The 27,663-nt window shown below is 37.6% G+C and overlaps 1 protein-coding gene across 1 annotated transcript; it reads right to left on the bottom strand.

Moving 5' to 3' along the window:
* Window positions 1-1,397: 1,397 nt before the first annotated feature.
* Window positions 1,398-25,896, bottom strand: LOC145978511 (uncharacterized). The gene is made up of 3 exons (XM_083111141.1): window positions 25,825-25,896; window positions 6,973-7,530; window positions 1,398-2,157 (listed from the first exon to the last, which is right to left on the bottom strand). The coding sequence occupies exons 1-3, from the start codon at window positions 25,837-25,839 to the stop codon at window positions 1,621-1,623; spliced, it is 1,110 nt and encodes a 369-aa protein (XP_082967267.1). The 5' UTR covers window positions 25,840-25,896; the 3' UTR covers window positions 1,398-1,620.
* Between the last annotated feature and the right edge of the window lie 1,767 nt (window positions 25,897-27,663).

The raw sequence follows: 27,663 nt of genomic DNA, 5'->3' as shown, positions 1-27,663 counted from the left end.
TGTAGCATATGTACTATGGAAATAATCACAACTAACTGATTTATTGCAGTTACTCGGAGATAAAACAGTTGATGCATAGCTGTCAAAAGCATAGACACAAGTGCTTTTTTTCTGAGTCCCTATAAATTTATAATGTTTCGTTAAAATAGCTACAAATATATATTTGCAGATGATTCTTTACTTGATTTTCTAAGAATACTTCGAATTCGAATTTATCGTATTTTATTCAGTAAAATAAAAATGGAATGCTTACCTTGACTAAGAACATTACAATAGCATCTGTTAAATCATTTTACACACTGTAGTGTGTAAGTGCTAGTCTAGGAATTATAAAGTTATAGAAGGCAAAGAAGCTTCAATAATTTGATCGCCATACATTTTCATTAACTTCCATCTACTTTTTTAACTGACTACTAAATAAATATTTCTGCTTTGGAATCTTCATGCGCAGTAATTTTCCATCAATCTTATTATAATTTGCAACAATCGAGCAACACTATGCTATCTGTTTCAACCTTTTACATTAATTTCTTCTAGTAATGACAAAATACTAATAAGATACATTAACTTATTGATGTAAAGTAAATAACAATCTACTCTGCAGGAAATACAAATTAAGGTTTACAAAATTAAATTAAAAATATAATATTAAAATGAACTAACACCTTGGAAGTCACAATCCTGGAAACATTTCTTGACTTAACAATGGTTAATTGTTTGGAAAAACAATAAAGTTTCCATGATTACAGAATTCAATCAAGAACTAACAAGTCATAGTTTAAAAGTTCCTGCAAGAGAAGTTAAATCACCCATATACTAAACCTTTAATGTGATTTTGTATGGCGTTTAACTTCTTGCAAAACTAGTTCCAAACACTAATGCACCAGAATCACCCAGGATCCCAAGAGGTGCACTGTTCAGGAAACCCAAGAGCACCTTATATAACCTCCACCTATAATCGGATGATCCACACGTATAATGTAATAATGCAGAGAGCATGAAATTGCATTCATTGTTCCACTTTCAATTCATCGTTCTAGACTCATTCAGAATTACCATCAAGCCGTTTCACATGCACATGCACCACGTTCTTCTACATTTCAATGTACTCACATATTACATGCTGGTGCCAATGGAGTAGTCGAATAATGGAGAGACTAGCTATTCCATATCACAGATAATCACTTGTTTTATCTTATTAATTTCCCTTAAGAATTTATATAATTCTCCAGACGGTTGTAAACTAAAAGCTTAAAAAGTGGTTACAAGAGGCCATTTCAAATTTTTAGTGAAAGAATGGTTCATAATTTTGAAACAATATTTCATTAAGCTGATGAACTCTAGTGTGGTGCCATGATGATATCGAAGATCAATCAAGTGTATTGGCTCTCTGGATATTGTTTATAGATGATATTTCTTTCAAATCCTTCCATTGCAGAATACAAGATTTCCACACTGTTCAGTGGTGAACACAATCACATATTGGGCTTTACAGTTGCCCACAACAACCTCTGAATATTTCTGAGATTGCAACCCCACTCGCTTCTGAACGGTATCCAAATCTTGATGCCTCTAAGGAGTTAATGTCTTTTCGGCAGAATCAAAGTATCGTTTCAGAATTTAGATACCTTGTGACTGCAATTGCGCGTGTTGAGGATAGTTGACTATCCTATGAACAGGCAACGCTGCTCTGTATATATAAATAGGAGTAATGGACGATATACCATTACTGCCAGCAGTCCTGTAAGGTGCGTAAGCAATCAATGCAGCTTTGTAAGGTTGCTGTGGATCATGAGGACGTATGACTCTGTACACTGGTCGAGCTTTGACGACAACTGGTGTCTGCGGCGATGGAGTTACTTGGTTGACTTGGACTTGGTTGTATGGCGAAGGCGAGACTTGGACTTGGTTGTATGGCGAAGACGAAACTTGGACTTGGTTGTATGGCGAAGGCGAGGGTTTTTCCTCTTCGTACTTTATATCGGCTTTGTAGCCTTGACTGTCTGCGGTGTAGCTGACGATCTGCACTCTCCCATCTGGAAGTTTCACCCGGTACTCTCCTTGCGTTGCTTGTCCGTTGTGCGCCTGCGTGTGGGAGAAATCGTCACCAGAGTCTTCATCTTTCACTGCATACGAGAAAGCATAATTCTTGGGTACCTGAAATTGTAAAACTGCATTAATTCTCGAAAATTGAAGTTAACAAAGTTTATGCCGGTATCCGTGGCGGAGTGGTTGGTACAGTACGCTACAACGCCAGAGGTGCTGGGCTCGAATCCCGGCCTTTGCAAGGGTGTTCTCTGCGAGTGCCCCTTCGTTACTTTCATCATGTCATCACTCATCCTTGTTGCCACGATTAGCTAAAAGTGGAAGAAAAGCGATGCTAATAACAAACATCAAATCAAATCAAACAAAGTTTACATTAACATTTGTAGAAGCTGACCTCTGAGGCGAAGTGGTGAGAGTAACGCGAGGAAGAAGTTCTAGATTTGAATTCTGAGCAAGGCTTGGGAGTGCTTATCGTACTGTCGATTGATTAATTCATCTCCGTCGTCGCGATTAACCTAAAGCAAAACAGAAACACTTGTAGAAATAAATATCAACATTTTTTACAATTTGTATTTTTCAAATTTGCGCCCCTTCTCTGCCTATTTAGGCTATTCACGACGACGTGGATGGATGATGATATGATGAACTTAGTGAAGGAACATTCACAAAGGATCACTCATGTTCACACCTGGACTCGAACCAGAAACCTACGGTGGATAGACCGTGAGAATATTTACACGAGAACCAATTGAAGAAGAGATAACAAGTTGAACCATTTGCTTAGAAACCTCATGCCCTGATGTAAAAGATTATCCACTCTTGAAACAGTTGAAAGGAAAGATAGTTCTAACCCATAAATGAGATAAAATACTGGAAAAATGCTGTTGACTGAGGGAAAGGAAATAAGAGGAGAGCGAAGTGTGTTAGGTAAAGAAGATGCCCTCTGTCTAATGTCGTTAACATTCTTATGCATATTGCACGAGTATCTCTTTTGTATTGTTGGTACGAAGGTCATACAAACTAAAGCTCAATAATGATTGCCATTGCGTAAAGCAGTATGCCCCTATTATCTCTTCTCCAGTTTATATATAAATATCCAGTTTTCGGTTTCCATATGAAAGCATTTCTATGCATCAACTCTTTCATTTAGTGGGCGCCAATTCTAAATATGCATCTTAATCATTTTTATTCACATGATTCTGGAGTCAAAAGCTTGCGCATTTCCTGTTTCAGCTGAAGTACTTGGGAATGTGAATGCAATGGTGATTTGGTATTTTAGAACGAGAAGCAACACGCTGTAAGAATTAAGGAACCAGGCGTTCTAGTTCCCAGTATTATGCTGATGAAACATGTCGTCAAATGTTAATAAAAATGAAATGCTTGTGCACATAACGATGCGCCGTCAAGAAAGAAGGTTGAAATAATAACACTGCAGGTGAGAGTTGTTTGAAGATGACAATCTTCACCTTACTCTCTTCACGCATAAATTTAGCAGAATCTTATCTTTACAGGGTATTCAAGGTTTAGATTATGCGTTAAGATGTCTGGAAATTATAATTTATATTTTATTCTATCGTTTCACCATTATTGAGTTATTTATGTGAGAGCATCAATATGCTGGTCATTGTCAGCTTTCGTATAACGAACTGCCGTGACCTTCGCAAATAACTTGATACTTATTTCACAAAGTAGCGACAGTGGCCTCGGTGGCAGAGCGACAACGATGGTCCCGGGTCGAGTCTTGGCGTAAGCATAGCTATTAGTGAGTGTCTTTCCAGAAATTCCATCGAATAACCATTCATTCTCATTGTCGCTATTAGTGAAAATCAGCAGAAAGGTGACGATAAATAAGAAAATAAAAAGTAGCGGTAAATCTAACAGTATACAATAACTTAGCTTATTGTAGATTAGGCACACACCGGAGATGTATTACACAACAGATCCCGTTGCGGTAGCACTGGCAGAGACTATTCCACGCAGGTAAAACAGCGATAGCAAAAAATCAGGCGAGGCCAGGCCGGCTCGGTAGCTCAGTGGTGTCGACCTCCGTGGCGAAGTGGTTAGCAGAGCGCGCTACAACGCCAGGGGTTCTGGGTTCGAGTCCCGGGTAAGGCATGGGTATTTGTGTTCGTCCAATTGATAAGAAACAAAGAAAAATGTAAGAATTGAAAAGTGTAAAAGTGAGAAATAGTGAATGGTGGGGGATACCTCCGTGTAGGCGGTATTTCCTTAAAAAAAAAGAAACAAAAAAAAAGTGGTTAGAGCAATGGCACGGTATGCCGGAGACCCGGGTTCGAGTCCTGGTCGAGCCTGCATTTTTCGCTGAAAATTTTTACGTAATAACTTAGTTGTTTCTCACAAGTTGTTTTTAGCTTTTCCCCCTATTTTACATCTCAAGACATAACTTATCATCCCCAGGAGCATATTCCTAGTACCTCATAACGAATGTTAATGCTCTTAGGGGAAAACAGGTGATATTGAAATGGGTTTCGGGAGTGATATTTTCGATGATGGCTACATGGAAAGAAATTAAGTTGCACACCGTGTCGGGTTGATAACAAGTAATGCTACAGTACAGTACAGATATGTGTGAAAAATAACAGTACTATTTCAAACACCATTAAAATTCTGCTTGTATGCACTTCGCCAGTATTCTGTTAATATTTTCTCTTTGCATTTAGCCTCAGGAAGTGCCATCACACCTTTTGAAAATATTTTTTTCTGTAATATTAACGTAGTGACAAAATAGGACACAGGATCGAACCAGTACTGGTGAAAATAAACGCCTAGATTGACTAATGTAGTTTTTATGTAACTATAGAAGGCTACATATTATGAAATCTATATTGCAGTGTCGTCCTTCCTCCCACATTGAGCGGTTCTTTGTTCTATCATGTTCAGTTATGTCCAGAAAATGCATCCTAATGGAAACTTGCTTTGAAGATTATGTAGGGATGTAGTGTAGTCCTATTACATATTAATCGATCAACCGAGATATTAATTGAGAACAAGGAGATAATTAGCCTGGAAATAGTATCCCAACACAGAATGTCTGAAAGTTCTGTATTTCGAATCCTTATTTCTTGAATCTCCAATCTCCATTACCTGAATCTATTTCGAAAGAAACTAAAGGAAATGGAAACAAAAAAATAACACAATTGAATGAATTGGACATTTAACAATAACTACGTGTAAGTATGGTGAAAAGAGAAAGTGCACTGAGCCATAATGGACAAGTGTGTGTGTATGTGTACGGAGAAATAAGTTAAAGCACAATGACCATGTAAAGATACAATCAATGAAATCCATTCTTGTCCAGTCAGGAAATGATCACTGTTCCTTTATCCAGGAGCTTGAATGTTTCTGAGAATTTCCGGTTGTTCTGAGAAGTTTATTCTTCTCACTGTTATGGTTTGTGAGGAAGTGCGTCCACCCACTCTCGGCCTTCCACATGCGATATGGAATTTCGTAACAGCGTTGCCCTCTGGAGAAACAAATGCTGGTCCTCCTGCAGGGAAGAAACTGTGTGAAACTCCTTATCTGGTTGCTCTGATGCACCCTTTCCACGATTCCCACGAGAAGCGAACTTATGGGAAAGTTGTTGCGGATGCCGCTTTTGTTTTCGTCGTGTGCGTTCTTCCATGAGTAGGGGAACCTGTTGAATACATATCCTAGTTCTCGACCGACGACAGAAAGAAGCCTTCGGTCCTTGTGTTGGCTCTTGCGTAAGAACTGTATGCATAGGAAGTGAAGAAAGGTGATGTTTTTTCTCCTTAAGAGCTTTCTTGCTATGAGAATAAGAAGTACCATGTATGAGTTAGGCAACTGATTTTTCTGGTCAAGCTGACAATCTTCAACTGGTTATGTGGAACGGCTCGAGTGCTTATTCTAAAGTTCACTCTTTACTTCTATAACTAAATAGTGACAATCAGCTTGCCAAAAAAGTCGAGAGTAATAAATGTGAAACCTTTTCGCCCAAGGCTCTAAGTGTTATTCGTTCCCTAATCATAATTGAATCAGAGGTATAGCGAAGGGCATGGAATATGCAAAGAAGCTCATCGCCAAATCTCAACTCCCCTTACCTTGTTATGCATGTTCGCGCTAAGTTAGCTTTGTATGAAGCAGTTTATTTCTTTTCAATTAGGATACAAATTTATTCCTATCTTTTCCCGCACAAGCGCATATACGTTAATAACACCAGGCATAAGTAGTTTCCTGTTTCTAACCAACTCATTAAAAAAAAAAAAAATGTTTGTTATAATATGCTCCCATTCCGTGGTGCCCAGGCGAAAATGTTTATTTTATCGATTTCACTCAGTTCATTTATTTTCGCAGTTAAATGGATAAGTACAACAGGATAACTACATTTGCAAAAAACACAAACAAATGTTAATTTTTACCCTTAAATTCTTGGCGTTCTAGTACAACTCACTGGCGCTGTCATTGCAGTTACAACTTGATGTAGCTGTCAGACCTATCTGATGTTACATGTGATGATAATATGAATATATACAGCATACTACAATATATACGTAGTAGTATCGAGACGTTATCTTTCTAATACCTCAGAATGTTTCCCCATTGCTGATGAAGATTCTGAACTCTTCATATCACCACCAAAGTTACAATAGTGGTAGAGTTTTGGTTTTGATTCCTCATGGAGGTACATTGCACAGTGGATTGGATTCCACTACAAACTGTAGGTCCAGTCCCGACTTGTCTATTTGAGCATAAAATGGGCATAAAACAAACTAATTGACTTTGATGTATGCAAAGTTTTGGGATTAGAAGCAGATCATTGGTGGACATGGTTGTTGTTTGTTAAAATTAAAATGGGCGATTTTTTGTATTTACACCCGTCTCATTAACCGGAGAAATACATTTATCTAACATCTACTTCATTGATGGTAGTACTTGGTCACGTACCTTAACATAGGGATCTTCGTAACGGCTCTTGCCCTTTCGCAGCTTGACTGTTCTGGGCTTCGTCACAGGACTCACGGTGGTCGACACATAATTCTGACTAGAAGGCGACACCACGACAACTGCCGACGGAACAACACCTTGCACCAGACGATCGCTGTACTGGCTGTTCCTTCGTATCAGGTCTTGTATCGGCACGGGCGTCACTTGCTGGATCCTTATCCCCGCCGCAGCAGTTGGTTCTTGAAGATCCGGCTCTTTGGTAGGGATTATCTTGCGAACCGGAACTCTGTACACCTGGATCCTCGGTTCGTCGATGCTTTGCCTGGAAATATACCGGGACGCTGCATCGTCCTGCTGCTTCCTGACCAGGGCCCTTGGAGCGAGGCGAGCGAGCAATGCTGCGTATGTTGGTGGATCTGGAAGGTCTATTCTTTCGTTCGCTGGTGCAAGTGGCTTATCAACGACGTCTGTGTAAGGATGGTGGTTGAAGTGCCTCGGTCTTTGGAATCGTTCAGGTACATCCGCCGCGGAACAAACCGCGACCATCGTCACCAACACCTGTAATGGAAATTTCATTTTCTTCACAATTCCATTACTAGAATATGTTAGTAACTAATGTAAAATTGACATATTTTCGGTTTTCAAAAATAATGATTTTTTAAAAGATTTCTTAGATTCAAAATTCCCAAACTTGCAATCAATAATCAACAATACATTTCTTACCACACGTGTTTTCAGTCATATTTCTCGGAGGAGGTAGTTTATCTTAAGATTTCAGATTTAGTGAAAATATCTTATGGATAACTCTGAACTCTGAAATTATACTGAACCAGTACCAAACCTTGTACACAATCTGTGAGAAATGTCTACATTGTCTGACCTCAACATTTGCATTATTATCTGGAATGACAAACCAATAGTCAGCAATTAACATAAATTGAAATATGAAACATAATGTTCTTAACATAACTTGAAATGGTTCCAGAAGTTTCATTTTGGTGGTTCATAGTTCAATAAGTTTGTTCTGTATCCGTCTTTGTTCTGGCACCACTTTTTTTTTCTTCCAGTGTTTGAACCAAAATTAATTTTACTATTGTGTGTGGGAGTGCAGTCCACAGAATTTAATGCATGATGTTTCAGTTGATTACTCATTTTCTACCGAAAAACATATTTTCTTAATTCAAATTACGCTCAAAATGTAGAACATTTGTAATTTTTTTCTTCAAATTCTTCCATGACGCCGGACATTAGGCTAAAATGTTGGGCATGTCCGGGAAAGAAGAAGACGTTTGATAACCCTATCCCTAACGTAAACCTTAAGAGCACGCTTGGCCAACTCGCATGCGTTTGTGAACGATGGCGAGAGCTGTGCATTGTGGCGAGAGCTCTGTGCATTGCATACAAAATGCACCTAAAAGCCTCCCTCCCCTCTTTTCCGACCCTCTCACAGAAACCTTGCTCTCTCCAACTTGCACACGTGCACATGAGAGCGCTCCTTCACAAATAGGGATAGTTGCCCAGGACTGCTTAGAGAACCGAGCATTGAGTTTTAAGTCCTTCAGAACCTTTCTGAATTATAATGCTAGACAAGAGTTTGAAATCCTGAAACAACAGGCACAACTAAAGTAAAAATATATTTGAGATTAAATACAAATTAATGCAATGAATAATTTCTGAATTTTGGTTATTTTCATGTCTCTTTTCTTCGTCTCTAAGTTACTCGCAATCTGAATGATTGGTTATAGATGGCGACAGGGGCGCCAACCTTTGCAAAACAAACGGTAGGCTCAAACACTTCAGTTATAAGTTCACATCATATCTCATCCCTTCCGTGTATCATAATATTAATGCACACCAACATTGCATCCTTATGTACGTATTTCTTTAAAAAATAAATATATATATATATATATATATATATATATATATATATATATATATATATACACACACACTCCTCATAAAAAGTATGAAATATTGTTATATTAGGCACAAAAAATTTGGAATATTGTTTTATTAGGCACAATACGTTTAGAATATTGTTATATTATCCAATAGGTGGCACATGTCGGCGAAAACAGAAGAAAGTCCAGCAAGCAGATAGATACCATGTGTTGTTGCATTCCAAGGCTGTGCCTATCAATATTCCAAACTTTTTGTGAGGAGTGCATTTACTGTTTTCAACAAGTACTGTGCCACGAATCGCTCTAACAACTATGTAACAATAACACTAAGAAGAATACAACAAATTATTGGGTGGTCTCAGGCCTCACGGGCCCATATAAGTTGTCATCACTGGATGACGAAACAAATGCAATGAAACGTCCAGTACTTAGCCAGAATTCGAATTCAGGATTTCATGATTCCCTAGCGCGCCATGTTTACTATTTCCCCACGGCAAGCATAAACAACCTATATTTACACTCTCTTTTACATCAGAACGTATCCGATCCATTGTCGTAACTCAATTGTACGCTCGAAATACAAAATCGGACACTGATTGGAGTAATACATGTAAGTTTGTGGCAACTATAACGTACTAAGTAGTACATGATGAAGATATTGTGCCTGCACTTTCTCAACCTGATTAAATTATTTCTCTCCCTTTAAATATAACACTGGATACAATGTGACTTTATTATTATAAGTTACACATAGACGTGTTTAACAAGGGGTTTGATCCATACAATAAATTTGCGACTTTCTCATTTTATTAAGAGCGGACTTATAACCGAGTTCACTGGCGTACGTAAGGGGTGCTGATGGGGCTACAGCCTCTTCCGAGCTTTTGAGAAATCAACTTTTTCAAACTGAAAGTAGTAATGCAAATCTCCCTTAAATTGGCCCCCGATGCAATTTCTGTCTTTGAACAATTTTTAAAAAGGAAGGTTAAAGTGGAAATTACAAAATATTTCAAAGTGTGTCTCGTCCCGCCTCCCTCCCTCCCCCGCATAACGTAGCTATGTAACATTCACCTTCAAAATTCAAACCTCTTCCTAAAAATATTGTGAGTAAGCTAGTGACCGAGTGTGCCTCCAGCTGATCGAAATATGGGCCCCAATCTCTAGATGAATACAGTAAACGACCACATAACTTTGGCCAAGACGCCGAATGAAGCATATCCTAACGATTTAAATAATATGAATCGGTTGTTTTCGAAGAATTTCCTTATTTGCTTTCTCTATCATTAACCGCAACCTCGTCTGAAGGACAACGATGAAAGATTTGATCATTCGCACATTGTATCACGAATGAAGACTGCAAACGCTTATGCCGCCTATGTGATAGTGCCAAGGTAAATGGCTTATCTTAAAGCCAACTGATCACTACTAATAATATATGGATGCTCTTACAACCTTCGGTGAGATTACTTTGTAACAGGTTCTGAGGAAAAATATATATTTCCAAGACCACTCGGAAACACCTTTATTTGAATTTCCTTCTAAGTTTCCTTTCCCACAATTCCTTTCGCCGCGATAACGAACTTGAATGCATGAGCAACTTGACCTTCTGCTTCCTCATTTCTTAGAAATGATTTATAAAACGTTTCCCAACTTCTCTGTGCTTTAAATATAAGTATGAAATAAATCTGGTCAAATACTGTTTAGCTTGTAAAGTTTTGTAACAGGAGTATAAAGCATTTGAACATTTATTTATTTGTCATACTAAAATGTGAAAGTTCTTCGTAGCATAATGGGGAAATGTTCCGGCCTTCAGTTTCAAGGAGTAATGTCGCTTCGCTTATTAGAGAAGAATGTCTTAAAAGTTGAATTTCTGCTTTTTAACTTCTTTTGGACGGACTGTGTTAATAGATTTGAATTTTCCACAATATCTTCGGTAAATACTGTTTTTATTTTAGTCTGGGATATTTTGTATAAATTCCAGCCAGTGTACGAATTGAACAACTTCGTTTTTATATTTTCCTTGTCGAAGTAGTCATTGTAACGCACAATGAAGTAAGATATTCCAAGTTCGAACCCTTTGCAACCCTATCATTGTGGTTGTTCCATTGTCCTTCATATAAGTACATCATTCATCCTCATCGTCGCAAATAATCTAGAGAGACAGAAAAAATCTAATATAGTATTCCTCATCATAACGATTAACGTAAGGAGATATAAGAAAAGTGACGCTGGTGTATTCGACTGCTGTGCAGCAACTCTCCGTACCCGAATTGTGGAGGCTTGTCACACACTAGGCACTACGCCAGTTTGGAGCGTCTTCGAAACTCAACGACGGGACGAACTAAGGCCTGTTTTCACCCAGAAGATGGACATTTTTGAGCATTTCCTGGCAGGGCATATCAATAGAGTGTATTATAGTTCCAGTAAATGAATGCATTGGTGTATTTGCAAGTTTTATTACTCAGAAATTGCACATTTCCGAACCCACGATATATCATTTTCCTTCTCCACACATGAGAAATACATTTCTGAATTCTTGACCCGTATTTTCTTGTGTATGTAAAGGAGGGGGAAGGGGAGTGTGTTGGGACGTGTGTATACGGACATATGAACTATTTAATTTTATATACACACACACTTGTGCGCCTTCTCACACATACGTCCGGAAACCACTACAGCTTAGTAAGAATGTCGTGAAAACGTACAGCAAAACATCGTTTCGATATACAACGTTCAATACACTACGTCAAAGAAAAGAATTAACAATTGAACAAATACACAGTTGCATTAAATTTATCACGACAATATTTAATTAAAGTAATTTATTTTTCATTTCACATGGAACACATTATTAGTGAACACATCATTCGTTGCAAACGTGATAGCCGTGTGGCTAATATTTAGAATGAGGATGGTACCTCAAGGTTATTTGTATAATGTTTTTGTAATGAATACGTTAACTATGAAATTAATACTTAGTTCGTAAACTAATATTTTCAACTTGCAATCATGGAATTTTTTCCTAGATAATAGCCCACGATTCCACAAGTATCTGTTCGACCAAGTGCTTGTCACGTTACTGAATAGTCTGCATCACCTGACTTTCGGAAATGACTCGAAGTACCTAAGGATCACGAAGAAGTTGAAAAAACACCGATTAACAGATAGGTTCTGTTTTAAATATATATTGAATTTTAAATACATTTGGCCATCAAGGAAGTATTTTGAAGGATCCAAGGGGTCCGAAAAAAAACCAAAGACTTATCAAGTACATAAATTAAATAATAAAAATATACTTTTTTTGCATTTGTTGTATAATCGAGGGTTATCGCAGAACTTACTGGAAGGCAAGGGTTGTATTGGGACCACATGGCTTTGAATGACAGTATCAAAGGAGATGCACATTACTACTTATAATAATATTATGCATAAAATATTAATCATAGGCTTTACGTCAACTGGATCTAACATCCCTTTTTGTTTTTAAAGAAATATTCAATTGTTTATCTTTTTGACATTAATTTCCTTGCCAGGACAGTTGTTTCTACACACATGTTTGCGATCTTAACTACACGTAAGGCAGATAATGAATACGTGTTGTTATATCTCTATGCTTACACAGCATTTTTACTTATTGATTAAACAACAAAAATACAATATTAATTAATTTTCATATTATTGTAAATAGACATATAAATTATACAAACGTATTCACTTAAACATTTATATTATTATTATCATTTCTCAGACACTTGATTCGAACCCACCGAAATGTATTTCTAGATACGTGTCTGGTTACCATGCTATAATTTTCTCGATCTACATTATAACATTACTTTAACTTGGAGATCAAAGGGTTCTGATTTCTATTATCCGATTCCGATGTGCCAAACTTTGGGTTTTGCTTCTTTTATGCCGTTATCTGTGCTATTCGTGTGCGTTGTAACCTTTGAATAATGACAAGCACAATCATTGCATAAGATAATGATACCGAGGTGGACTTCGTCACGATCACGGCAGGATAGTGTGAAGCTAAAACTTCCTAAGCACTGATCTTGTGATGACAACACAGAGGATAAATTATAAAGCCATCAATACGTGTGCTATGACCAGATCACTACAGCTATCGAAGTTCAATCTGGTATCGGAACGGTATCTTAATCGCCACATCAATACGGCGTTAAGGTTCAATAAACATCACTCTGGAAAAAGGCCGATTCTTGGCAGTTAATCAATTTAATGATAGGTTCTTTCGATTTTACGGCACACGAGTATACGAGCAGTTCGTGACGTAGATTTCGCAAAGAGGAAGATGGAAAAAGTCGGTCTTCGTGTTTAAATTGTTTTTCATCTGTGAGAAAGCCCTAGCGCTATTAGCTCTGGTGAAGTAACCCGTTTCTTATTAAGATATTTCAAGATAACGGCTAGTCTGTAGTTTTGTATTACAGACTGGAGCATGTGGGTATTATAATTTTCCACCTGAATGGACAAAGATTTTTATTCAACTTGGAATAATTTCCTGGAAATTATAAACAGATTGGAAATTAGGACGTGGCAATGTGTATTTTCACATCTTATATAGGGTGGGCACAAAGTCCCGTGACCCCCCTACATATTGTGACTGCAATTGCTAAATTATTATTTGTTGCTAATGCTTGTACATATTGCATGTTGCAGGTGTAAATCATGGCTGACACAAGTGACTACATCATTGAACATTGATTTCCAGCTGTTGAGTTCACGAAAGGGAACGAACTGGACGAACATTGGAGAATGTGCGAACAGACTTACAACAGCGGTTTGGACGAGCCCCTCCTCCCAAATTCACGTTGCTGCGATGGGAAAAGAAGATTTTTTCCACCGGTAGCGTGAAGGACAAACCACGAAGTGGCAAACCGTCCACCAGACAGGAACAGTGCAGAGAGGTAGCCGAATCCGTGGTAAGATCCCCAATGAAGTCGACGCGGAAGAGATCCGCGGAACTGGTCATACCCCGGTCCACAATGCGTAAGCACATGAAGTTGGATTTAAAGGGGTACGACCATATCGACCGATGAGTGTTCATGAGTTATCGGACAATGACTTGATGCGCAGGAAGGACGCATGTGCCGCACTGCTTCAGACATTTGACACGATACCGAAGCGGGGGAGAGTAATCTTTAATGATGAGTGTGCCATTTATCGGAGCTCCCGGGCACGAAACGTGTTCTGGTCAAAGGAAAACCCTTCTTTTTACGAAGAACTGGAGAACAATCCTCCTCGTCATGATATGGGCGGGCATGGACAGTAAACGCCTTTATGGTTCTTATTTTGTGGACAATGTTGTGAATCAGCATGAATATCTGAACATGTTCGTTATTGGTTTGTGCCTCTCTTGACAGACATGGGGGTTAGGCAGACATGCTGGTTGCAGCAAGATGGTGGACCCACTCATTTTTCAATTCGAGTTCGCGAGTACCTCAATGAAGTTTTTCCACAACGTTGGATTGGTCGTGAGTCTCCTGCCTTACCGGCTCCACTTGACTGGCCACCACGCAGCCCTGACCTCACAACGTGTGACAATGCACTATGGGGTTTTATCAAGGAAATTGTTGCCAAGGACTGTTATGATACGGTTGAAGAATTGAAAGACGCTGTGCGGAGAGCGTTCCCACACGTTACTCCAGCAATGTTGAGGAAGATGTCACACAGGACATGGCGACGAATAATTCTGTGTTACGAAAATGATGGGTTCATACGGACCTTTTGAACAGTTAGTGACAGTTAAGATGTATGCATATGATCTGTGAAATACTGGATTGGTATACGTCATACCATATCATATTTTAATGGGGGTCACGGGACTTTGTGCCCACCCTGTATATTTCCATCGCTTCTTTGGAAGGCCTGTTTTGTTATGTTGAAGTATTTCGTGCAAATTGTTGATTGATTTAGTATATTTGACGTCGCTTTCTTCCACTTTTGGCTAATTGTGACGATAGAGATGAACGGTGTTAAGATGAGATTAATGAAGGGATATTCACAAACATATATGAACGACACAACACGAGCCCTTCAGATGATTATACTGTCTGAGTCCAGACGCCGAAGAGAGGTTGACATTAAAGTGCCTTCAGAAAGGGTAGTCCCTTACACTCCTCGTGGAAATTGTGAAAGCACCTGCTCCCAGTATGCTGTATTCTCCATATTTCTTATTAATCAGTTTTGTAGGACAGATAAAAGTAATTATGAGATGAATTCTACAATAGCTATTTGTATTCTGTTAAGTAGAATGTATCAGGTTACCAGCATACTTGAATATGTAAATAAATCGATAAGTTACAATCATCAGGGTTGAAAGGCAAGACAAACTTCTAAAGTTATTCAAATCTGTCTTGTATCGATATTATCGATGCGGCATTATTCATAGTAAGTATCGATTAAATGGTATCCTTAAGTCTCGGACTCATCTCAAATTCAAGAGAAGGTCTTCATTAGTCTGTGTAGAGTGCAATTTGTCAAAAACCACAACGTGTCCTTCCAATAGTATTGAGAAGGAACTTAAAATATATAAATGTAGCTATGTACGATGGACGATACAAATGGGGGGAAAATCATATTTTTCATCTAGTTTTCAACGTTATTTTCTCGTAAGTTTTAATATTAGCAACTTTGCTTTCTCTTAGCTTAAGAAGTATATACTTGAGGTTCTTCCATACAATGCATTATATTATTCGTATTTCGTATTTCAGAAGAAAATCTGGGTTGTAATCTCTACTGCAGAACAAGCCCCTACAGTTAGATTCTTGTTGCTTTCTTTAATGATGATTATTCTGTCTCATATGTCGTCAGAGGTAACGTTTACATCCACCGTACCGCACACATCCTTATCGCATCCATCTCATTCAAAATGGACCGTTTACTTTCGCTGAGGTCTGCTCACAATGGCAACTGTATGGTTAACTGTTCATATATACTTTGATATATATTTAGTTTCAAACTAACTTTGAAAGTTAAACTTGAAAATGATATAAACCTCTTTATTGAGAATATGCAATAAATCGGTTTCACGGTATAACGTTTTATTTTTAGTCGCATTATGTCAGAAGAAAATAACTATATTTTAGATTTACTGCAATAGGTCAGCTTTTGGTACATTTTTGATTAAATAAATAGGTCAAGGACAACAGCTAGAATAGGTGGCAGATCAATTCTGTTTCAAATTTGTAGAAAAATAAGACAATTAGATGGAAAAACCGAGGACACATCATACTAAGAAACCGTAAGAGGGAATAATATTCAGCAAGACATCCTGAGAATGATGCTCGGTACTGAAGGGCTCAAATTTTCCAAAAGAATATAACATTTAAGATATGGGTAAACAGAATAAAATTTCCGGCAAAAGAACCGTATTTTACATCTCGAAATGGCTTGGCATGCTTCTGCATGCGTGTCTTATTTGTGATTAGAATCCGAGGTCAAGGTTTAACTTCAGAATAAACCATTGTATTAGGAAGGTATGGGATAACACTAGCCTCAACACGCCAGGAAATAACAATCACTTGTTGCCAAATATTTCCAACTGTGAATTGTTCTTGTTTTACTTATGTTTTACTGATATGTTATTGCTAGTATCCAACAAAACAGAATAGTATTGTTTAAGCATTAGCACAATACATTCTGTCAGTTTTCTAATATTTATAACTGTGTCAGTGTTCACAATTATAGAGAAGATAAACGTTTTCTACTTCCTGAACACTTTTACATACGTAAGTTTAAAATAGAGGAAAGCTTTGTGCTACATGTATGAATATTATATTGCTAAATGGGACTATATTAATCCTTAACAATGATGGAAATTATTCTTAATTTAATAACTTATAACTAGGGCGATTCGTATCATCACCTCAGTTACAATTACCACCCTGTCGACAAAGGGGTGCCTATCCGTCCAAGGTCAATGGTGTGTCCGCTCTACCCCAGATCATGTCAAAATCCACATAAAGTATTAATTATGACAGCGTGTCCTCCCCCACCCAACTAATTCTTCCCTTTATTCATCTAACGGATTAAATATGGTGCACGTAGTATCAAAAGTGACTTAGAACCAGCTAAATTAAATGAATTACTAAGGAAATATATTCTGATTCTCCCTCCACCGTACATATTGCAGCATGGCCCCGTGGTGCAAACTTCTTCTACATATACAGGGTGATTCAGAATTCCTATTACATACTTTCAGGGGACTTAGTAGATCAAGTTTTGATAAGGAACCCATGGCCGGAAACGTATCATTTTGGCACTACACAGATGACAAGATCACATAATTTCACATCTCCATCTTCACGGTAGGCAACCCACATTGACGGAGGGCGACGTCTTCAGTCACCTGATGCCATGTGTGCTGTTACCAACGTCCTCTCCTTACAATCTGTTTACACTGTACATGTGGTTCCAACATGATGGCGCACCAGCACACTTTTCCCACTTTCCGACAACATCGCAATCAAACATACGGGGACGGGTGGATAGGTCGCGGCGAACCAATTCCTTGGCCACCACGATCGCCGGATCTAACTCCTGACTTTTTCGTATGGAGCCACATGAAGAGTCTTATTTATGAGACTCCTGTAGTGTCGGAGGAAGAGTTATGGCTGCAGCAGTCACGATTCAGCACACACCAGGTATTTTTGAGCGTGTGTATGCAAACATCCTTCGGAGGTACACTGTTTGCAACGAACTTCAGGGTCGCCATATTGAGCAGCTCTTGTAGTGACGCAGGTAAAGTGGGTGATATGAAATTATGTGATCTTGTCATCTGTGTAGTACCAAAACGGTAAGTTTCCGGACATGGATTCCTTATTAAAACTTGAACCTCTTAGTCCCCTCTACAACCCATAGAAGTGTGTAATAGGAATTCTGAATCACCCTGTATTTTAGAAAAATATGTACATGTTGAATTTTATATTTTAAGGAAAACATCCGCGCGTCCGTGTCATTATTTCCCATAGTGGGTATCCCTGCACAACAATATTTGCAAATGGCCCTGTCAGAGTAAGTATGCATTTCCGTAGAGAACGATTACAACTTTTGGCCTAGAGTAACTACTAATTAAGTTCGACTTTGGTCACTGTCTCCTTGTTCTTCCGTTTCCTTCTTGGCTTTTGATATTGGCACTGAATTCCCAAGGATGTCTGGAGAGAAAACACGTTCAGTAATGGGAAACAAAAGCATACAAACACGCTTCCTTCAGAGCCGTTTGTCATTGTCGCTACAACCAACAACCAGAAAACTGACAGTGTTCCTCGTAATGCACGGTTGCCAAAGAAGCAGGAAATGATATCTTGTGGCATTCTGAACTCGCACCACGCTTACCGGAACGTTGTACGCAGAGAGAACCTTCACACGGTATAGAATTCGAACGTTGAAACGGGGGGAAGATGTACAAATCGTGATAATGTTAAATTCCGCTATAAATCCCGCAAGCTACAATGGGAAACACCGTATAAGGGAGGTTCGTGGTAGGATTTGAATATGCATGGGAAGAGATAAGGATCTTTCCCTTTACAGCAGTTTTAAGCCACTTATGAGGTGCTATTAACACGAATACCCTTCGATACTGGGTCAACTTCTTGTTCGGTGGAGAAAGTACTCTTTAACTTTCACATGTAACAAAAATAATGTTGAGTATTATTGCCTAAATGTTCCAGTGCGCCTTTTTTGCCGAATACCTTCTTGTGAGGTTTGAATGTTATGCAAACCTTTACTGGTCTTCAGGAGGATTTAATGTCTTGTTCGTTCCAAATTCTAATAAACTGAACAAAAACATTGTCGAAACACTTATTAAACAGACACAAATATTTGGATGCAAGAAAGTAGTTTGCCGAATTAAAAGTCATGTTCTTGTAGTGCATCACTTAGATTGTGTAATGTCATGAACATGTGTATTTAAATATTCAAGAAAATAAATTAGAACAAACTCCTCTAAAACAGTACACTGTATATTGATAATGTAGCCTAACTCCTGAGTTCAATCAGTAAGAATTCTTCCTTTATAATGAGCATGTATCAATAGTTGCAAAGAATAATTATAATAAGAATCGCAGGGTGTTAAATCACTGACTTAGTATATTTAGAATATTGTTAGGATATATTCAGGTTCTGAGTTTTCCTAGGTTGAGTAGTTTGTTTTGCACTTAGTACATATACTGAGAGCAAACTTAATTGTAACACGATTAAGCCTTGTTTCCATGTTTAATAAAACACTAAAAATGTTGACCAAGGGAGTCTTTATGAATATAATAACACAATATAAACGTAACGTTTTCACCATCTAACAGAGTCTTCTTCAGACAAAGATTCATTTTTCTTAAGTTTGAATCTTTGTCTGAAGAAGATCCTGCTAGAGGTGGAAATGTTATATTTATAGTGCGTTATTACATAATAAAGACAGCCTTAGTCAGCATTTTTAGTGTTGTATTAAATCTAACTGTCGAAAAGTAGTACTCATCAGTCATCACACCATCATGTTTTATTATTATTATTTTCCTGTAGTTTACGGTTATTACAAGCATAAGAAAACAGTTTTTCTATGTGACGTTTCAGGAGAACACACGCTCCTTTCATCAGACATTTATTTTCATTTTGACTAAAGATACAGGTATAACAATGGTTAGTAATTTTTTAAACAAAAAGAATCCGTTATATAATGGATGTTGTCAATGTTACATTGTTGTAATATAGCAACTTAACTGTGAAAAAAGCAGTGTTTTATTTTTATTTCAGATTTTTTTTTAAAATTATGAATCCCAAATATCATCAGGTAATTCAAATTCATCATTGTTTTCACAAAGTCTCTTGATGTTTTCTGTTACATTAAATTTTAAAGATGGTGGCTTACTCCATTTGTGAAAAAGAAAACTCCATACTGGATCTATGTTACCATTTTCATTATTTAATTTATTCCAGTGTTCTTCTGCAATGAACGAAGCTTCCCAGACATTCAACTCTGTGTTTCCCGTTAATCTTTTTAAAACCCTTCTCTTTTTAATGAAATGCTTCTCTTCGATGATATGAGTTGACAAACCTGTTCTTGGGTTTAGATTTATAATGTCCAAATCGTGTTCGTGCCATCTTATTGCCATTGTCCTTGCTGTTTGTCCCACATACTCCTTTGAACATGAACAACTTACATTATATATTCCTGTGGTTTCCACATCTGGTAGAGAGTTTCTTATTTTGAATTCATTAAATGTAGATTCCAAACTTCTTGGTGATTTAAAAACAATTTTGAAATTAAAACTTCTAAAAATTTTTGCAATTTTATGTGAGAATCCCTTGTGGAATGGAATGCACACAAATTTATTTTCAACAGATTTTTCATCTTTGTCTGTATTTCTCTTTTCCTTTAGTTTTCTTGTGACTTGTTTTTTGATTTGGTTTATTCTGTTAGTGTGAAAGCCATTTTCTTTTGCTATATTAAAAAGCCTTTCTTCTTCATTTTTGATATCCTCATTATTAGAACATAGTCTTTGTGCTCTCAGGAAAAAAAATAAAAATATGTTATCCATTGTTATACGCGAATGTTCTGAATTGGCATGGATGTATTTTATGTAACATTGACAACATCCATTATATAACGGATTCTTTTTGTTTAAAAAATTACTAACCAATGTTGTAACTGTATATTTAGTCAAAATGAAAATAAATGTCTGATGAAAGGAGCGTGTGTTCTCCTGAAACGTCACAAAGAAAAACTGTTTTCTTATGCTTGTAATAACCGTAAACTACAGGAAAATAATTCTATAATGCAAGCAATGCGTACATACAAGAAAAACCATCACACCATCTTACTTGCAATCAGGATTTGAACTTCTCATACGCGCCTTCATGGCATGGTTTTGAGTTTACATTTTATTGAATCGATTATAAATTAGAAGTTGTTATAGGATATAGAGAGGACAGCAACCTCACTGATTTTACTCTTTGGACACATCTGGATTTCATCACATTCTCAAGATTCCCTTCTCCTACTCATTCTCTTCTATTTGATCAAGCGCATCTTAAATATGAACTGGAGAAAGTAAAATAAACATGTCTAGAGAGAAAAAAAGTGTTCATGCTAATTGATTACTCTCTATTGACATTCTCTCGCCAAGAACACTAAGGTAGATGTCGCCTGATCATTAAAGACACTCTAAGTGACAAAATGCATGCACAAGCTCAAGCGAAATGATTTAATTTTTTTTTTCAACTGGCGTATCACGAATGGACACGGAGTCGAGATGGAGCACCAAAGGTACAGCGGGAGTTTTCTCTCACTGTATGTCTGCTGCTTAAGTTGGGTTTCAGTTGGTGCACTATATACACAGTAAGGCTAACCAGGACTGGACCTACAGTATAAGGTGGGATCCGAACGCGTATGTGCCTTCACCGGGTATCGAACCTGAGACGCCTTGATTACAAGGCGATGACGCGACCAATGCGCCATCGGGAAGTCCCAGTCCGTTGCTTAACTATGCTCTAATTGTTTTATGTAATCTATTTGTATGGCGATATCAATTTAATACAAGTTTGTCAAAATTGAAGCCTACCTTGTTCTCAGATAAGCTCCTCGAAACTGAACATACAGTTTCAAGTGAGTCCGAACCACTGTGACCCCTAATCCGAACCCATAAGCATAATTTGGCGGGGGAAAGGGGCCACTTGCATCTCTCCCCCAAAAGTCAATTTTATTAAAATTTACAAGTACTTTGTTAACCTCCTGTGATCTGAGGAGCAAAGTGAAAAGGAGTAATATTCGTGATTTCGAAAATATAACAGTTATTTAGCAAATCATCCTGGATGGTATTTTAATGAGATGGACAACTTTCCAAGACACCCCCACTCAAAAGTTAAGCCCCAAAGTTCGATTCTGTCCCCTCAAAATTGGGACCCAAGATACGCTTATGCCGGAACCCCTTCATTTCAAGAACCCAGAGGTTCTAGGTTCGAACTTTCGGTGAAGCATTTGTGTATCATTTTGTTTGTGGTATTATCAATGTCATGAGTTCGAACTATGTACTGGATGTCAGTTTCTTACGGGCTGTTTAACTTCGAGTTCTTCTAGCTACACAATCCATTACAATGTACCTTACTATTGAGTAGGTAACTGGGCGTTGGAATTGTATTAAGTTCTGATGCCTTGGTGCACAAGCACGTTGTGTGGTCGAATCACGATCTAGTCCATGAATGTTTCCGATTTCGAGCCCCGATGTCTGCCTTGGTGTTTTTGTCCGCTCATCAATGTCCAATCATGCTTCATCTTCATCGTCATGATTAGCCCAAAATAGCAGAAATACTGACATGGTAGAAGTAATCTAAGTTTTCATGCGTTTTAATATATTAAGCAGTAAGATACGTAATTTCATGCATTTCTTCTTTACAAACTACTATTTTTACTGCTCCCACAAATTAGGCCAACAGATTTCTTAAACCTTAAAGTTCTCTCCCAGATTTCATGAATTGCAGAGAATGAATGCAAAACACCTCTCAACTCATTTGGTGAGAATGAAACAGTGTTGATTGCAACGAGAAATCTCAAGCTTACCAAGCATTGCCGCTGCTCGAATTTACTTATTTTACGCCGCTTTTCTACTTCTATAGGGTAATCGTGACGATGGAATCAATGATTAGCTGAAACTAACGACTGGATAAACCCATATACTAAACACCAATTTCCAGATCGGGACTCGAATCGAGAATTTGTTACGTGTTCATATTTGACAAGCTTGACATATATTTATTCATAATCGTAAACAATTACAATAATGCATCGTTGGCCCCGGATCTTACAATAGAAGATAATAAATAATAAATCTTCAAAAGAAAAAAAGTATGGTGTGCATTCTCTTGGAAAAGTTCATAAAGCTCATTATGTCACCCATATTTTTCACTTATCACAATTAATGTTTTCATATCTTTTTCACCTGGCTTCTTTGTTAGCCTATTTGAACACTTACATCTGTAACTAATGCATTTCAATATTTGTGCAATTCACGAAAAAATAAGTTTTGTAGAGTTTACAATAACGCTTCCTCGTTCAACACAAACATATATTTAGCTAATGTTTAAACAAAATACTAAGACTGATAAAATTTAATTGAGAATTCTTTCATTAATAAGTTAAATATACACATTCTAAATCAGTTCTGTTAGTACTCAATAATTATGACTTTATTTGCTTACTTAACTAGATTTATCTTCCAGTTTTCTTTTACTTCTTTAAGGAGAAACTTAATGAGATCTTACAGCGACATCTGTGAAATGAAAAATAAACTTAATATCTTTAAAGCAAAAATTTCGCCACTATAGTTATTTCCTAATTTTTAAACTTTTATAAGAATCACTCAAAATGACAACTGAAGTTATACAGGAGAAGTGCTTTTTTTTGTCATGTTACTTATTTCACGTCGCTCTTCGGAATCCCTTTAAGTTAATCGTGACGATGAGATTGCTCGAAGTTTTGAAAATAGTAATTAGCTACTGACAATGAGTACACACAGAAAACTAAATACATTATTTTTTTATTAGGAGGGAAGAGTGAGATTTCACATTTTACCCTTCAGTCATAGAAACATAAATTTTACTTTTTATGATAATAATAATAATAATTATTTTACAAATCATAAAATTGAAATTGATTTCTTTGGTTTTGTTGACAAGTTCAGACTTCAGTCCACTTTTTAAACAGATACAGGATTCGTCTTGCTTCCTTTCCATCAACATCTATAAATTGTTTATGAATAGTTTTTTACACAGATATCAAACAGAGACTACTTAATGTCTCAGAGGCGTCTGCTGAGCGCATGCGGTGCATACGGCGCATGCGTCAATTGTGGGAAGAGAATGATTAGCTACTTGCTTTCACTTCAGATTCAAGAAATGTAATATAGAATCACTCTAATCATTCTTTTCCAACAATTGACGCATGCAGTCAGCAGACGCCTCTGGTATCTCTGATCCAAGGTTTTATGCGCCGAAAGATCATGTGTGTAAAAAAAAAAAAAAAATAAATAAATAAATAATAATAATATCAAAATGACTGCACATGAATTGTCAAGGTCAGATCCCGACTTCGGGAAATCATTTCCCGACTTTTCAGGATCCCGAACAGTTAAGAAATTTCAAAGGATCGTATTTAAAAGTAGTTAATTCTTGATATTTTTTGCACTGTAAGTGTCTGACATTTCTTGAAATGATCAGTTTTCATTCCGGAAGTGCAAAAACAATCAGTTTGAGGAGTAAATATTTTGTAGATTTCAAGATTTTAACCTCGCCTGGAAAGTTCGAAAATTTCTCACAGTTTCAACTCCCGGATGACCATCTTCAGTGATAATTTTCGTGGTTTTCCTCCCCGGCCACTTCAGGTGAATGCTGAACCTTTCAGAAAGAACTGGGATTGTGTGATGCTCAAAAGCCAACCTCTCATCTACGTAGTAGGTACATACACCCTGGGCTGTATTTGCTGGAGGCTGACGAGGCTCTGGCGTCTGGATCTACAGCCAGGACGATCGTCCGTAGGATCCCTACATGCATCCGATCTCATCACCATCATCATCCCCATCGTTGCGAATAGCCAAAAGTGGTATAAGAGCAACGTAAATAGGAAAAATAAGAAAATAAATCAACGATTACAAATACTCCTATCAGCACCAGGAATCGAACATTGGTCACTCGTACGGTAGCAAACTCATTACTGAGTGACTGGCGGAAATGACGTTTGCAATTCTCATGATTCCATGATCTGTCTTAGATTAAGTTTGTTGAGAAATTTAGAGTTGGTGCTCAAGTATCGAACTCTGTTTTTTATTCTTAAAAAAATAGTGTGTGTCCGAATAGAATTGATCATACATATTTATATTTGGTAGGCGCGTAACCTTTCTACTTCCGTAGACTAATGCATTATCACTTGATTAAATGAACGAGAGAATAGCTGCAATCTCGATCTGCATTCCAACCTTTGACCCGTGGATTAGCATCAGAGAACTTGCCTAATGCATAGTGACTGATGGTATTCGAGGTTCGATTTCACATACATATAGAAGTTCGGTCCATCTTTAAACTACAGACTATATCTTGTCAATATAACAGAGTAGAAACCAACCTTTGATTAGGCATAGATTAGACTAAGCACCGGGTTACATAGACATGTCCATGGTTAATAAGTGTTTCACTTATGCTTTCGTATCATAAAATTTACTAATTGAATACTATAAAAGTAAATTCAAAATTCTGAAAAAATACACATTCTATTTAAATTTTGTAGTATCGAAGAAGTGTAAGGGGTGAAAACACTCAAATGTCAACTTGTCTTCCACGTAGTACACCCTGCACTGCATTGTGCAGACTAACGAGGCTCTGGCGTCTGGACTCACAGCCAGTATAATCCTCTGTGGGGTTCGTGTTGTGTTTTGTCAATGTGTGTTTGTGACTGTCCCTTCATCCATTTCATCTTTTCACAATTACCTCATTTTCGCGATTAGCCGAAAGGGATAGAAAAGCAAAGTAAAATAAACCAAATCAATTAAGCAACATGATTGACATATCTACATGTCAACATCCCTCTCCGATTTAATCAGTCCTCATGCTTGATTTAGGTAGCATAGTGGTTAGCACCGTTGACTTGTATCAAAGATTTCAGGGTATATATTTTCCCCGGTGGAGTGCTCATATGTAACCTCAAGTCTTGATTAGTCTATTTGTGCATAAAGTCGATTAAAAATGAACTGATCAACCAGTTTCAGTCACTTCGGCCCAGAATGGGACACGAATGTCTTTAATCTACTAGACAAAAGAGGAGTTATATAATATCGGCTATGTGATAATTACGCTTGCTAAATTGTCATCTTGACAGATACACACTTATTGCTTCTTACACAACACAACTAACTAAGCAACACAATGTCAAAAGGATGCTCGATCAACCAACCTTGAGGAACTCCATGCCTGAAGCGATGTTCCCTTGCACCACAACACTACCACTCACTCACTTCTCTGTCACGAATAAGCCAAGCACGCCGCGACTCAAACCTTATATAACTTTCCTTTTTGAGTCGGGTCATGGCTGCGACTCGCCCGTGTGTAAGCCCACCAGCCGCTTCCCTGTAGATGATTCTCATAATTACGTAGAGAAAAGCTGGGTGCTCGCTCCCGGAACGGAGGCTGTGCATCGCGGCTTCCCATTGTCTTAACAGTGTCTTCTGGAGTGTGATAGAGGCTGAAGACTTCAAAAGTCTCATTGACTTCCGTCCGTTTTGCAGGCGTGTTTATGCCGACCTTCGTGGCGGAGTGGTTAGCACAGCGCTCTACGACGGCAAGGGTCCCGGATTCGAATCCCGGCCTGAGCATGGATGTTCTTTGTAAATATCCTTTCATTAATTTTATCCTCATCTTCGCGGTTAGTGGCAGGAAAGATAAGTAAAATAAACTAAATCAATCATCAGTACTTATGCCGGCCTTCGTGGTGTAGGTGTTAACGTTCTTAAGTCATGGGCGTGCGAAAAGGGGGACAAAGGAGACCGTGGCCCTCCTAGAAAATGGATGCCATCCCAAAAGTACATATTTTCAAGCATATAATTTCATTTCAGTCACAGTAATTTGCATTAATTATACTATAAGAAGACTGATAATTACCAGTTAGACTTGTACAAATTGCTGCAGGAATACGATAACTTCAAACTGACACGATGTGTTGAGAAAAAAATGCCTTGGTTGCTCCACCCTTCCCCCGTAAAAAGCCCTACGGACGTCCTTGTCTTCAGTTCGTTTTTTTCTTCTTTCTTTCTTTCTTTCAAGGAATTAGTGCTCTATTGTGTTTGTTCCACTAGTACGTAATCTATTTCCATCGTAACGATTAATCTATTAAACAGAAAATCTCAAAAGTAATATATATATTACTATGTAGCGGTTTATTGTCGGCAGCCATTGATCCGCACTGGACGTACAATTTAGTTAATGATTTTTGGGATTTGATTTGCTTTGCTTTACTTCGCATTTTGAGCAACTTTTGACTAATTTGCGAAGATGGGGATGAGTGATGATATGATGAAATTGATGAATAGACACAAATCTCCATGCCCAGGCCAGGATTCGAACCCGGGACCCCTGGCGTCATAGAGCGATGTGCTAACCACTCCGCCACAGGGGCCGGCAATTTACTTAATGAGAAATGGAACTGAAGTACGAGTGATATGTGGCCCCACTGAAAATCAAGAACATCTTATAAATGTGTAATGGGAACATAATGCTGTCAATTTTAGTTGTATGGCAGATCATGATTGCGCTTTTAACGAATTGAATAAATACTCTCTTAGAGAATGTGACAAATTAATCTAATGATTATAACATTTCATAATTGTGACAACCTTTACAATAAAAATGCATCTATCAGAAAAAATCTCGATGTTTTTGTTGTTATCTACATATTTCCAGGCCCTATGAAGTATTTTCTTTATTGCAGGTGCATTGCTGATGAGCATGGGTTAATAATTTAAGCTAATATTAATATCTAACTTCATATATCAACTTTAAGATTGAACAATTTCATGCTTTGGTGTAGTGCAAATCCCCTGACTTTAAATATTAACATATGATATTCGAAAGTGTTTTATTATCAATCTTAATGACATTGTGAATTCCAGGAGCATAATTAGCTGCTACTGGAATACTCAATACCTATTTTCAAAGATCCCACTGAATATGTTTTTGACATGTTTTGTATAGGATTCTAACATTCAGTATACTTTTTCTGTAGATAGAAACAGTATGT

Source organism: Lepisma saccharinum, chromosome 25, assembly GCF_977018435.1.
Source record: "Lepisma saccharinum chromosome 25, izLepSacc3.1, whole genome shotgun sequence".
In the NCBI taxonomy this organism is placed as follows: domain Eukaryota; kingdom Metazoa; phylum Arthropoda; class Insecta; order Zygentoma; family Lepismatidae; genus Lepisma; species Lepisma saccharinum.
This window is presented reverse-complemented; position numbering and strand designations above follow the sequence as displayed.

What these genes read in the sequence shown, in the direction of transcription:
- LOC145978511 (XM_083111141.1), bottom strand. An exon ending in ACGAAGATCCCTATGTTAAG is followed by an intron (nt 2,158 to 6,972) that starts GTACGTGACCAA and finishes TTACAATTTCAG; the next exon opens with GTACCCAAGAATTATGCTTT.